The sequence below is a fragment of the Aplysia californica genome, unplaced genomic scaffold (assembly GCF_000002075.1).
Source record: "Aplysia californica isolate F4 #8 unplaced genomic scaffold, AplCal3.0 scaffold00019, whole genome shotgun sequence".
NCBI lineage: Eukaryota > Metazoa > Mollusca > Gastropoda > Aplysiida > Aplysiidae > Aplysia > Aplysia californica.
In genome coordinates this window covers 41,754-55,590 of record NW_004797289.1, presented here as the reverse complement: position 1 = coordinate 55,590, position 13,837 = coordinate 41,754, and the positions used below count along the sequence as shown (strand labels likewise).

Sequence of the window (13,837 nt, the reverse complement as noted above, 5' to 3'; positions counted from 1 at the left end):
AAACACAAACCATTAACTTCAGTTTCATCATAAAAAAGGTAATTAATAATTATTAATACATAACATGTTTTTCAGCTATTTCAGGTTCGCCTGTAAGACTACAGGGGCACACATAAACACATCAGGACACAAGACGACTCAAATCACAAATTCAAAATGTTCGCATATGAATGTTAGTAATACAGTATGACACGGATAGCTCAAATTCGTCCCGGCCTCAGTAGTTCGAGGTTCGAGGGGTCCGTAGTTCGAGTGATATCTTACAAAGACAAAGAAGAAAAAAAATGGGACTGCAGGCACAGTTCGACGGATGCATGATTTCCAGTCTTTTGTGTTCGACCTATCCATGTTATACTGTATATCACTCAGGAGCTCAGGCAAAGGGGCACAGTAGCCTCAGGAGGTGAGGGCTCAAAGGATTAAGAGGTTAAAATTTCCGTACCTCCCCCCTTCATGTATACCAGGACATTAACCCTATCCGTACGTCGTGTTTTACTATCGTATCTATACAACGTGGGGAAATCAGTGTATCACTTTCCAAAGAGGAAATTTACTCGTTAATCTGATCTGTACGCTTTGCATACCAGTCTGTCAAAATGACTTTTTGAGAAATACAGAATGTTTCAAAGAATTCTTCACACTAAAAGTATTCTAAAATGTGAAGAATACAACCCCTGGGGTACAAAATGGCCCCAGGCATACGGGTAGGGTCAAGTAACACCTGTCACTACCGAGGTGATCCAGACTGCCCACTGAAATTACCAAATCGCCCACTGGTGAGAGATATCATTCAGGTTGGCAAGCACTGATGTAGATAGTAGTATCAAGAATAAGAAGACAAGGAGCCTCACCTGCCACCATCAGAATGGGTGACTTGTCCGGGTAGATCTCCATCTGGCGGGCGATCCACTGACCGTCAAAGTGGGCGTACCACATGCCATGTTTGGTCTCCTCACGGTACTCGTCAGCCGGCCGTGCAAACGGGATACGGAAGTAACGCTGAGTGGTCTTATCCTCGTTGCCTCCCCGTGGAGGTACAGGGGGGCCTTGGGCTGGAGAAACCAGGAAGAGGGGAGAAATAAGTGGTCTTTTTAGTTGTTTTTTAAAGTTTTAGTAAGAGTTTTACGGCACTTGCAACACAATAAAGTCATATAAAAGCCAAAGATTAGATGTGTTACAAGGGAGTAATGAACACAAAAAAGAAAGAGGGGAGATAAGGACACTAGCTATTTGTTAAGAAAAAATCAAGCAGGAGCAAACCACACCAGATCACCCGCCAACTGCCCACATAAGTGGCCAGATGGAGGACATTTGTGTACAGCGAGGGGTGGGGGGGGGGGGCGAGTAGGCCTAAAGTTTGGGGGGGGGGGGGTTGGACTAGGAGGCATTGGGCTGTGGGGAAACCATGAGACATTTGTGGTTTACTTTGAGTTAAAAGAAGCACATCGACACATAAACTGTCATATAGTACAGGGAAAAGGTAAGACAGACACAACAGAGGAAGAGGGAGACAAACAGAGAGAGGCTGACAGACAAGTATATGACAAAAAAGTTACCGTTGGCCTCGACAGAGTGGGGTGCCCTCTGATCAGCCTCGGTGGCACCTTTCTCTCCCCTCTTCTTGTTCTTTGTCTTCCAGGCGTGGTAGACCTTGAGACGACGGTGGAACTCCTCTCTGCAGGCGTCCAGCATCTCCAGATCTGGGGGAAGATGAAGAGAAAAACATTCAGTTCCCGGGCCTGCCTGTGTCATAGAACTGCAAGATTTCCCATTACAATTTACTCTCACTTGCAAGGGGTTCATTAACTTGATACTATCAATGACAGGAAAGACGGAGCAAATCATACCTGAGCTTCCCCCCCCCCCAACCACCCACACATGAGCTAAGAATCAAACTAACATAACATGTTTCCAGATGAGGACAAACTAACAATAAAGTTGACATAAAGTGTTCACAAATGAGAACATGTTAAGAATCAAATCTTACCACAAGAAGTGTTGATAGCATCTCTCAGCTCTGCATACTTCCACTTGGTCAGGTCAAACTTCTTCTGGGCTGCAGCCGTACGAAGGGCAACCATGGCAGCCGACCTGCAGGAGTAAAATGTAAAAATTAGTATTGTAAGAATGTGTTTTACACCCCCATCCACACAATTAAGATCATTTAGCAAGTGGGCTGCCTCAACAATGCCTGTCAGGGCCCACCATATTAGAACAGGATACAAAATCCCAGCAGACAGACAGAGATATGCCATGACAATCATCCGCGCTCTGGAATTGTTCTCTTGCCTTTTGAGTGCATCGGAACAGAGCCTACCATTCCATCACAGATGCTGGTATACAAGAGGACAGACAAAATCTTCCCATTTTTTTTAGCAACATAGGCCTCTTAGTTTTTTCTTAGAGGGTTCAAAAGATGTATTTGTGCTCACATTGAGAAGACTCCCGCATCTTTGGAACTATTCATTGCAAAGATAGATTTATCTACGACTGCAGCATGTGTACAATTCTAAATAATGAGCTCAATAAAGGAACATTCAGAAGAACAACTCAAGTTAAGGGTAACGGAGGAATTAGGAAATATGAATTCAAGGTTTAAATTTGTCATTAATTTCTGTTGAGGTATTACATTTTTCATATTCTACAAAAGACCTTGGAATGAAACAAGGATATGTGATATATGTAAAAATATAGAAGAAAAAAAACCCACATCTGTTATTACAATTACTAATATTGCTGAGAATAAAAGATACTTTCTCTCAGCTACTGCTTCAATCAAGGTAGAAAGAACATTCTCAATCTGTCAAAACTAAGCTTTAGTTTAATTCAGTAAGAGTTTTACAACACTCGCAACCTTTATCAAAATACTAAGAAAATATTTTTTATAAAGGAATTAGCCCTGTCCCCTTTTCTGCTCTGGTTACCTCAGCAATAAGCTAAACCACACAAGTGAGCAGGTTACCTGGGCAACGGAGGCGGCAGTTGGATGTCCTCCACCTGGTTCTGGTCCTCCATGGCCAGACGTAGAGCCAGCTCACGGTCACGATGTTCCTGGTCCAATGCCGCTTGTCTGGGGAACACAGAACAACAGGTTTCATCACAATATACCACGGTCTGACATAGTTAGTTTTAGTAGAGGTTTTTGCAGCGCTTGCAACTGCATAAGGTCATATGAGCACCAGAAGATTAGAGGTGTTACAAGAGAGTAACAAACATAAAAAAGAAGAAGGGGAGATAAGGACGATAGATGTTTGATAGGAAAGAAGAAGCAAACCACACCAGAGCACGGTCTGACTTATCGCTAGCCCAGAATTACAATGTTCTATCTGCTCACTACCTAGTTTTGAGAAATTTAACACCAAAAAAATTGCTTTGTTTCGCAACATGCCAAGCTCTTTTAAAAGCTATTCTTTGAATATTTTCATAATGACTCAGAGTTATCTTACAATTTTGATAGAGCAAATAGAATATTTGCTCTCTGATCTCATAGTCTTCGTAACTCAAAACAGCCGAAAACATTAGATAAAACTTTGTAATTCTGAGGTAGTCATATGTTGGGAAACCGGTTTAGTATTAGAGACAGTTTCATGGCTAGAGTGCAATGTATGATCACTGATTTAAATTTCCTTTCGGCTACAGAAAATTCGGAGTAGTGTGTTTTTTTTCTCAACAAAGTAAAGATAACCCTGAAGGCATCCAGATTGAGTTGAGAAATTCATTCAAACATCCTGGGCAGTGTACGGTGCCAGATGATACAGTACAATATATTTTGCACTCTCAATAATGTGATGTCGGCTCATAGCTTATACAAAGTTTGTGCAAAAAGAATTTTTTTTTTAACATTAAAAAAATACACATTTCCACAAGAACAGATAAGGACAATACGAACAGAAATGAAAAACAGAACAAGACCACACCACTGTCCCCACTAATTACCTACACTGAATTACAACAATAGGACTTCAGCTTTTTATTTATGAGCATTTCTGCAGAGAAACTACAGTCCAGCTTAGTCGAATTGCCACCTATCAAGACATTCACCTTGACAAAATTTATAATTTTCCACTCTACCACCACATTCCTCCCTCCATCCCTTTGCATTCCTTTTATATTATAATGACACTACTGTCCAAGACATCCACCTGTGTAAGGCAACCACTTTTCTCCTTAACAGCGGGTGGTTGTCTTGGACAATTTCGACTTGAATTTCTTCTTCCATTATGGGCAATCTTGTGACAAAAAAAAATCATTAAAACCCCACAGTTAAGTTAAGAGAATGAAAGCACACCTTTGGGCATTCTGCTTGGTCTCTTCATCAAGCTGTTTCTGCAGATTCTCCTGAAATAGACAAACAGGTCCAGTCAGTGGTCAACATGGTCAGACATTTGATAGAACACCCAACAACGACAGGAAAAAAGTCAGGATTCACTTCTGAACCTGGCGTGCCAGTACAGCAGACATGCTGTCAGCGCCATTTGTGTGGCATGCCAGTTGATATATTACTCGATTGTTTAAAGGCATGAAACAAATCAACCAAACCCCATCCATCTATGTTATCTATGACTGGTCATTAAAAAGTTTGAAAATAGCAACAAAAGAAAAAAAGATCCTAATAAACAATGTAATAAACAAATAAATAAAAAATAGCAATGAACCAAAAGAAAAAAACATCTTAAATAAACAATGTAATAAACAAATAATTAGAAAATAGCGATGAAACAAACATTTTAAAAACCCATCCTAATTAACAATACGGAAATAAAATTTTTGGCAAAACCTAGCTTCTTCCACCAACATTAAATAAGACAAGAGTATACAAACAGATGAGAAACATGGAAAAGATGTCAGGCAAGGGACATGAGAGAGATGAAGCTCACTTGGAACGAGCTAGGAAGGATGGCCCAGGACAGAGATAAATGAAAGGAGCTTGTATGTGGCCTATACCCTGCCAGGGGTGAAAGGCACTGATGATACAAACAGAGAGGTGCCAGTCCAACAAATGGTATACATCAGCCAACAGAAAGAAAGGAGGAGAAAACTTACAGCAGCCTTTCTATCTTCAGCCTCCTGCTTCTTTCTCTCTTCCTCCTCCTTCTGTCTTTTCCTTTCCAACTCAGCTTTCCTGGAGAAAACAAAGTGAGAACAAAACAAACTCAGCCATGTATTGCTTCATGGTGAAAAAAAAAAAAGATTGTATTTCAGGCTGGCTGATACTTAGGAGAAAATTACTGTTAAAACATCACATACAGGACATTTCAGGTTCAGCTTAATAGAGAGCAAGTGGGAAGAATTATAGTCAACCTTAATCTTGATACTCAAATACATGACCTAACAAGCCTTGAGAAATTGTAAGAAGACGATCTGATTAGCATGACTTCTGTAGTCTTAACTTTACTATGTGGCATTTCAGGCACTGTTCCACCCTCATACTCCCAATATAATTTGCTATAATACTAATAATACACACACATTTAACCTTTTGAACTCCAAGCTGGTTAACCATCCCAGAGCATATTTCTGGGTACCTTATATGGTCAGTGTATCAAGACCTATCCAGGGCTCATATAAAAATACTTACTTCTTTCTCTGTTCTTCTTCCTCCTTTCTTTGTCTTTCTTCTTCTTCTTTTTGCTTTCTTTCTCTCTCCATTTGTTCCTGAAATGAATTTCAGTGAATAAAAAAATGTTTGCCTATTTAATGACTTTCAAAAGGACTTTCTCTAAATGCATTCCATATGGTCAAAGAAACTCAAATACAAAACACCAAGAAATCTTGATGCGCCCAAAGATAAACATTTTGTGTTATTTGCAAGTTTTAAAAAGATAGAGAATACCACAGACGGTTCTATAAGATTGGTGACTCCTCTACTTGAGCCACAAAGCAAAAGGTTCAGAACAGTGTACACAGCAACATTCATTTTAAAAGAGTGTAGCATGTTATTCTTTTTATTTTCGAGTTTTAGTAAGAGTTTTATTAACTTGTAACACAATAAGGTCATATATGTGCCAAAGATTAGAGGTATTACAAGAGAGTGACAAACACTAAAAAGAAGGAGCGATAAGGATGATAGATATTTGATAGGAAGGAAGGAAGGAAGAAACCACACCAGAGCACCCACCAACCACCCATGACAATATTATTCTTAGGGTGTGATGTAACTTGTATAAATTGTGTTCAAGAATCTCAATTGAGGAAGTAAAAAAAATATTTCTATGAGCATCTGTGGCGATATCTTTAAAATGAGAGATGAAGGCACTAGAAAGATGAGTGACGTAGTTTGTGTGTCATCTTTCACATTATACACACACTCCTTTCAATAAAAAATTTTTTTTAAATCTTTACATTATACACACACTCCTTTCAATAAAAAAAAGAAAAAAATCTTTACATTATACACACACTCCTTTCAATTAAAAAAAAAGAAAAAAATCTTTACATTATACACACACTCCTTTCAATAAAAAAAAGAAAAAAATCTTTACATTATACACACATTCCTTTCAATAAAAAAAAAAGAAAAAAATCTTTACATTATACACACACTCCTTTCAATAAAAAAAAAGAAAAAAATCTTTCAAAAAAAATAACCAAATAAATTCAATCTCCCTTTCTCGACAGAAAAAATATCCCATGCCTACAGTCCCTGAATTTTCCTCAGACTTCTCCCATTGAAGAAAGGAAAAATATTCTTTTTAAAAAATCAAATTAATTTTTTTCCCTCCGTGTACGAATAACTTCCTCTGTGCGCAGTACTTGCACTATCCATGCATGTGCAGAACCCGAGTTGTCTGAATTTGCAGTGTAACTGAATTTTCCCATTGTTTTCCATTGTATAACATACCTGAATTTTCCAAATGTTTCCCAAAATATGAACTGTACCTGAATTTTTCACATAACGTGTTCCATTCCTGAATTATCTGCATGCACACAGTACCAGAAATTCTGCATCTAAAATAAACCCAAATTTGGCCCATGTCTATCTAGTGTACCTGAATTTTCTTTAGCCTCTCCTGCTCCTCAGCGTTCTTCTGAGCCAGCAGTTTCTTGTTGAAGTCTTTGAGCAGGACGTCCATGTTTGTCATCAGAGTGTTGGTTATCTTGCTCATCTCCTCTCGTGTCATGTCCGTTGTCTGATCAAATGAAGAGGAAACTAAAATAACATTTCACCTGTACTGATCCCCACTGAGTTGAGTGAAGTAAGTTTAGTAAGGGTATTAAGGTACTTGCAATTAGGCCTGGGCAGAAACCTAATAAATTATTCAAATAACCGAATACGAGCCCAAAACTAGGTCTCCGGTTAATTTTTCCAAAAACTAGGTACCTAGTTTCTGATTCGTTTTTTTTTTTTTTGCTATTGATTCGCTTTGAGAAGCGGAAGAGTGACGTGCCCTTGGCGTTGCACAGAGGGTGTGGGACGGAGGAAAAAGGAGGGGGTGGGCGGGGAGCTGGTTTGGGGGGGGGGGGAGAGACTTCCGTGACAGCGAGAGTTCAAAGGACCGAAAGACTTGTTGTTTTGAGCCGCGATCTCTGACTACGTCACACTACACGCAGCAAAGTTGCGGGGTGACTATTGTAATTGATATTAACCCCTGTAACTCAGTGCAATGACTTCAATTTTTCTTGTCTAAAAAAGGGTTCTTTATAACAAACATTAAGCCCCCCCCCCTTCCAAACACACACACGCACGCGCGCGCACACACACACACACACACACACACACACACACACACACACAAATGCACACACACATACACATACACACACTCACACACACAAATACACACACACAAATGCACACACACACACACACACAAATGCACACACACACACACACACACACACACACACACACACACACACACCTTTTCCACCCCTAAAACACTCCATCAAAGCCAATTTAACTTTCCATTGTTGTTGTTTTTCTATCATTGTTCAATGTTATTGTTGACCTAAGAGAGCCGCGTTCGTCTATAAGCTTGCTTTCCTCCCTAAGGTCTTTAATAACGTAATGAACAATAGACCTATTATCTCAGTGATATGATTTTTTACTATACCAAACTCCCTCTCAATTTTTCTCATCAAAAGAGTTAAAACTGAATCTCTTCGGTGTTATGAAGACTTAGATTTAAAATTTTAAAAAACAACCCAACAGAACAGGGAGGGGGAGGGAAGGGAGTACGATGACGCAGAACAGGGAGGGGGAGGGAAGGGAGTACGATGACGTAGGCTAACGTCCCATCCGCTCGCATCGGTCGTCGACCTTTGCCTAGTAAAGTCAGCCTACAGATTTACGTCACCAAAGCCCGCCCCCCCCTCTCTCTCTGTCTCTCTCTCTCTCTCTCTCTGTCTCTCTCTGTCTCTGTCTCTCTCTCTCTCTCTCTCTCTCTCTCTCTTGGGGCGCCCGCGCTCGCTCTCTTTCTCGCTCGCTTGTCCTCTTTCTCCCCTCTCTCTCTCCCTCTCTGTCTTTCTCTCTTTCTTTCTCCGTGCCCCCCCCTCTCTTTCTCTCCCCCTCCCTTTTTTCAATTAAAATAGATAATCTAGCGTTGTCAATTAGTTTTAAGTGTTTGGAAATGAAATTAATGTACTATGGAAGAAGAACAGCCCCCAAACTTTTCATGTTTTACATTCAAATTTTTAGTAGATCTATGCCAAACAAAAGTTTCCGATAAAGTCGGAGGTAAAAATCACTACAACAAATGAATATATCTTATTCCTACTTTGGCCAATAGATGTGTGAAAGGCAGTTTTGTAAGTCAGAAACATGTTTTATCTATGGCGAGAAGGAGAAGTATACCAAAACGGTTATGACGTCAAAACGAATAAAAAGCGAGTTCAATTTTATTCGTTTTGAAACCGAGTCAGCTAATGAATCGTTTTGAAACCGAGTCAGCTAATGAATCGTTTTGAAACCGAGTCAGCTAATGAATCGTTTTGAAACCGAGTTAGCTGATGAATCGGTTTGAAACCGAGTCAGCTAATGAATCGTTTTCAAACCGAGTCAGCTAATGAATCGGTTTGAAACCGAGTCAGCTATTGAATCGTTTTGAAACCGAGTTGGCTAATGAATCGGTTTGAAACCGAGTCAGCTAATGAATCGTTTTCAAACCGAGTCAGCTAATGAATCGGTTTGAAACCGAGTCCGCTAATGAATCGTTTTGGAATGGAGTTAGTTCACTCAGTGCTGAGAGGGATGATCTATCAAGACTGCCCTTTGACAGTCCGCTACTACACGATGCACAACGAACAGCAGTGCCAAATTCAGTTTCGTGTTCAAAAGAATATTTTCCAGAAGTGATTTTTCACCCTCTTCATCTTCATAGATCACGTTTGCCACTTCAGACTATAAATAAAATGACTACTAGATTCCATTTCCTGCAATCAGATTTTATGTTAAATAGCTTTGATAGTAGATCTAGTTTTGTTGGAAAGGAGTTTATCAGTTGGTTGGAGCAGAAACATGACACCGCATATTATCAAAACAAAGAAAAAAACTGTTTTAAAAGGGAGGTTGCTAAAGTGATTGCCTGAAAATATAGTAAGGGCAGTGGAAGAACCGTGGGGGAAATCCAACAATAACCCCCCCCCCCCCGCGCGAAAAACGGTTCATTTATTCGGTTATTCGGATTTTTATAGAAACAGGTACCTAGTTATTCGGTTTTTTGGAAAGCGAATAATGCCCAGGCCTACTTGCAATATGATTAGGTCACATAAGTGCCAAAGATTAGAGGTTTTACTACATAATAACATATAGATAAAAGGAGGAGAGAAACACATCCACACAAAAACAGTCAAAAAGCAACACAGGCAGACAGAAACAATGGAGGGAAAGAAAAGAAATAGGACATCCTAGTGGCACCCTCCAACCACCCACATTAACATGTGTGAAAAAATGTGGTTTACATTGGCATGCATACATACCATCTGTTTAGTGTAAGACTTTGCCATACATCATTTCAAAAAGTAAGGTACTGTGTGACAGAATATCAAACATGAGCTAGCACCTACAGGCATTGGTACAAACGTCGAAGAAAAATATAAGTTCAATTTTTTTTTTTTTTCTATAGGGACATTCAAGATGAAAGCACCACTCATGTCAAAACCACAGTCTTAATTAAATCTTTGAGCCTTTGTCCCCTCAGCCAAAGGGACCCAAGCATCTCTTGTGATTTGTCTGCTAAGCAAACCAAAACCTTCAGCGAAACTTGCATTCCTTGGGCAGAAGGGTAAAGATAGTGTGGTCCTCAGAATTGGGTTAATATGGATTTCCTGTTGTCGAAGCAGTCAAGACATGCACATTGACATGATAACAGTCATTAAGAGCAGGGGAAAGGCAACATAGACAGACAGGATATGTATATAGGACCTACCAGTGACGCCTTCCAACTACCCGAACAATGAGTTGATTTTACATATTCCCCACCCAGGCACAAACATAAGCCATCCCAAGCCTACCCACCCTGATCTTCTTAATGAAGTTCTCCTGGCTAGACTCCAATTCCTTAACAGCTTTGGTGGCTGAGTCCTTGTCTTTCTTGAGCTGTGAGACAATCTGGTCCATCAGAGAGCGCTGTGCCTGGACGGCCTTCACCTTCTTGATCACCTCAAACCTGGACACAAAAACAAGTCCATCAACACATGAAACAGTTTGTTTGTGTTTGTGTGAGCACAGAGACACAATAGACAGTGAAATTTGTCTTTTTCACCCTTTTCAAACAGCTTCTCCAACAGGCGAAATCTTCAAAAGGGTAAAATGCCCATTTTAAAAATACCCCAACAAAAAACAATTTAAAATAATAAACTAATACATTGTTTGTGGACAAAAGACAATAAAGAGCAAGAATTTCATTCCGAACAAAACTACCTACTTTTCTGTAAATTAGCACTAGACTAGTATCTGATGTTAACTAAACTATAGTCTATATCAACTTTGCCCCAAACCTATAGAAAATGTAATCAAGACGGACAACATCATGTGAGCAATAAACAGTTCTACAAGCACTACCTATATCAGACTTGGGATATTCTTTTTAGCTTTAGTAAGGGATTTACCGCACTTGCAACACAACTAAGTCATATAAGTGCAAAAGATTAGAGGTGTTACAAGAGAGTAACAAACATAAAAAAGGAGAGATAAGGACAATAGATGTTTGATAGGAAAGGAGAAGCAAAACCGCACCAGAGCACCTGCCAACTACCCACTTGGGACATTCTTTTTAGGACAAGAAACAAAAAATAAAATAAATTCTTACTTGGGCTTGAACTTGCGGGCACATCGCCACATGCGGATGTGAGCCTGGATAACCACAAACTTCTGGGCTCTGAACAAAATCTTGTTCTTCACTGAAAGTAGAGATAATGAGAGGAAATTTAGAGGGGCAATGAAACTGGTTTTGTATGACAGACTGCAGTCTATCAATCTTTCTTTATGCCTTAGAGAATACTCCTTGTGTTTGCTATCTGTTCACATGAACAAATCTATTTGTTAATATAAGAGGATGTAAATCTTTAAAGGCCCCATTAATACAATTTACCTCACTAAGAAAGCTTCCCAAAGTGAGCTCTTCCATGATATGTGTTTCATTATATTGACAACTTTCGAATGCATCTCAAAGAGTCTGTGGATGCTTATCGATTAATTCAAAGTAAGTTACTGGTTAGAATGCGCCTATAAAAAAAAAAAAACCAAAAAAACCAAGAATGGCTCTATCACTGCTTAAAATTATTTTTCAGTAAGTCATAATCCCTGCATTATGTGCGTCTGACGTTTGACTTGTTACAGAATACCCAAATATAATTCCAAGCAGAAGGATAGTGATACTCAATAAAACATCTCTCCCATGTAGGAAGTGAAGTCTCATCATCTTAGGGTAAGATACTTAAAACTTGCACCTTCAATACTGCATTTGGTTTGATTTCAGCAAAAGTTTTACGGCACTTGTAAGACAATGAGGTCATATAAAAGTTTAAGATTAGAAGTGTTACAAATACAAACACAATAAAAAAGGAGGAGAGATAAGGACAAAGGATGTTTGATAGGAAAGAAGGGGCAAACCACTCCAGAGCACCCATCAACCATCCACAATACTGCATTTATGGAGTGAATAAACAAAATCCAATAAAGTGATGATGGTGGATACAATCTGTTTTGAGTGACAAAGAAAGAAACGAATCAGAGCACAAACAGTTCCAGTACTCACACTTGGTGACAGACAGCATACCACTGTGCCTTCTTCCAATTAAGAGACATTTCTAAAGACATCTTATTATAACGAACAAAAGAAAGCAAGATGCACACAGATAGTTCCACTGGGTGAGCAGAAACAGTTGAAATACTCACACTTGATGACAGACAGAGCGCACCACTGTGCCTTCTTCCAGCGAGACTGCAGCAGCCATTTCTTCACCTTCTTCACCAACTCTGCCAAGTTCTCCGGGTCACTCTTCATGATCTGGTCAAACTCCGCAAACTTGCCAGGCCGGAAAAACACTTTGGTCAGGCCAAACTTGAAGTCCTTGTCATCCAAACCCAAGGCTTTGAACAGCGACTGGAAGAAATGAGACACAGGAGGGAATTAGCTCAGTTTATTTGTTTTACTTTTTTAGTTACAGTTTTATGACACTTGCAACACAATTAGATTATATAAGCGCCAAAGATTATAGGTGTTACATGAGAGTAACATACACAAAAAAGGAGGAGAGATAAGAACGTTAAAAGTTTGATAGGAATGAAGGAGCAAACCACACCACAGCACCTGCCAACCACTAACGGAGTCTATTTGTGACCCAAGGCTTTGAACAGTGATTGGGAGAAATTACACCAAGGACTGAATTAGCTGGGGAGTTTATTTGTGACTCAAAGCTTTAGACAAGTAAAAATTACAATGGTACTGGCAGAAATAACACTCAGGCCTGAATTAGCTCAGGGATTCAGGTTGCCTGTCTTATTTTTTTCATTCTGATTGTTGATATGATAAAAATGCTTGTTACTCATTTTGCATCTTCAGTAATCAGGGTTTTATTTTATGAACCAAAAGAAAATAATTATTAAAACATCTCCACTCGTTCTCAAGTCTTGAGGTTGAATGAGGAAAGCACTTTTAAAGTACTTCTCAAAACAAACAAAAAAGACAGGCAATTGAGTTATAACCATGAGAAAGTGTAACAAAAGCTATCCATGCGCATTGACTAACAGAAGTAATAAAGTTGTCTTAGTAAGAGTTTTGCAGCACTTGCAACACAATTACATCATACAAGAGCCAAAGATTGGAGGTGCTACAGGAGAGTAACAAACACTAAAAAAGGAGGAGAGATAAAGATGATAGAGGCATGACAGGAAAGAAGAAGAAAACCACACCAGAGCACTGGCCAACCACCAATGTGAGAAAGTACAAGGCCAAGAGATTACACACTTTGCAGAAGAGTCTAGGGTCCAGGCGGGACAACTCAGGTGGCAGATATCTCTTGTACATGTTGTAGAGCTCGGAGAACTGTGTACGGGACGGGTAGCCCTGCTGCATCAGGTCCAGCACGGACACCATGCCTGGATACATGGACAAACAAAACAGCAGGATTGAATGAGAGTGACACGCTAAATACTGCATGAAAAAACAAGCTTTGTGGCTCAACAGCATATGTTTTAGTAGTTTTAGAAAGCGTTTTATGGCACATGCAACACAGTTAGATCATATAAGTGCCGGAGATTAGAAGTGTTCCAAGTGAGCAAACCATATCAGAGCACCCACCAACCACCCATCAACATAATATGTTTTTATCAAAGTAAATCCAATTAGTTCATCAAAAATTTCTCCATTGCAGAGTCGATGAAGACACAACCTTC

At 39.5% G+C, this 13,837-nt stretch overlaps 1 protein-coding gene across 1 annotated transcript in view; it reads right to left on the bottom strand.

The window, feature by feature from the left end:
• The window catches only part of LOC101853138 (unconventional myosin-VI), a gene marked incomplete at its 5' end in the record, with an annotated part of 37,220 nt that overhangs the window by 4,315 nt on the left and 19,068 nt on the right, over window positions 1–13,837 (bottom strand). The window contains 12 exon segments of the mRNA XM_013086545.2: window positions 852–1,052; window positions 1,557–1,700; window positions 1,988–2,091; window positions 2,963–3,070; window positions 4,289–4,338; window positions 5,044–5,122; window positions 5,579–5,655; window positions 6,990–7,130; window positions 10,457–10,607; window positions 11,250–11,340; window positions 12,338–12,545; window positions 13,410–13,540. Of these exon segments, the coding sequence (XP_012941999.2) occupies window positions 852–1,052; window positions 1,557–1,700; window positions 1,988–2,091; window positions 2,963–3,070; window positions 4,289–4,338; window positions 5,044–5,122; window positions 5,579–5,655; window positions 6,990–7,130; window positions 10,457–10,607; window positions 11,250–11,340; window positions 12,338–12,545; window positions 13,410–13,540 (1,485 nt within the window).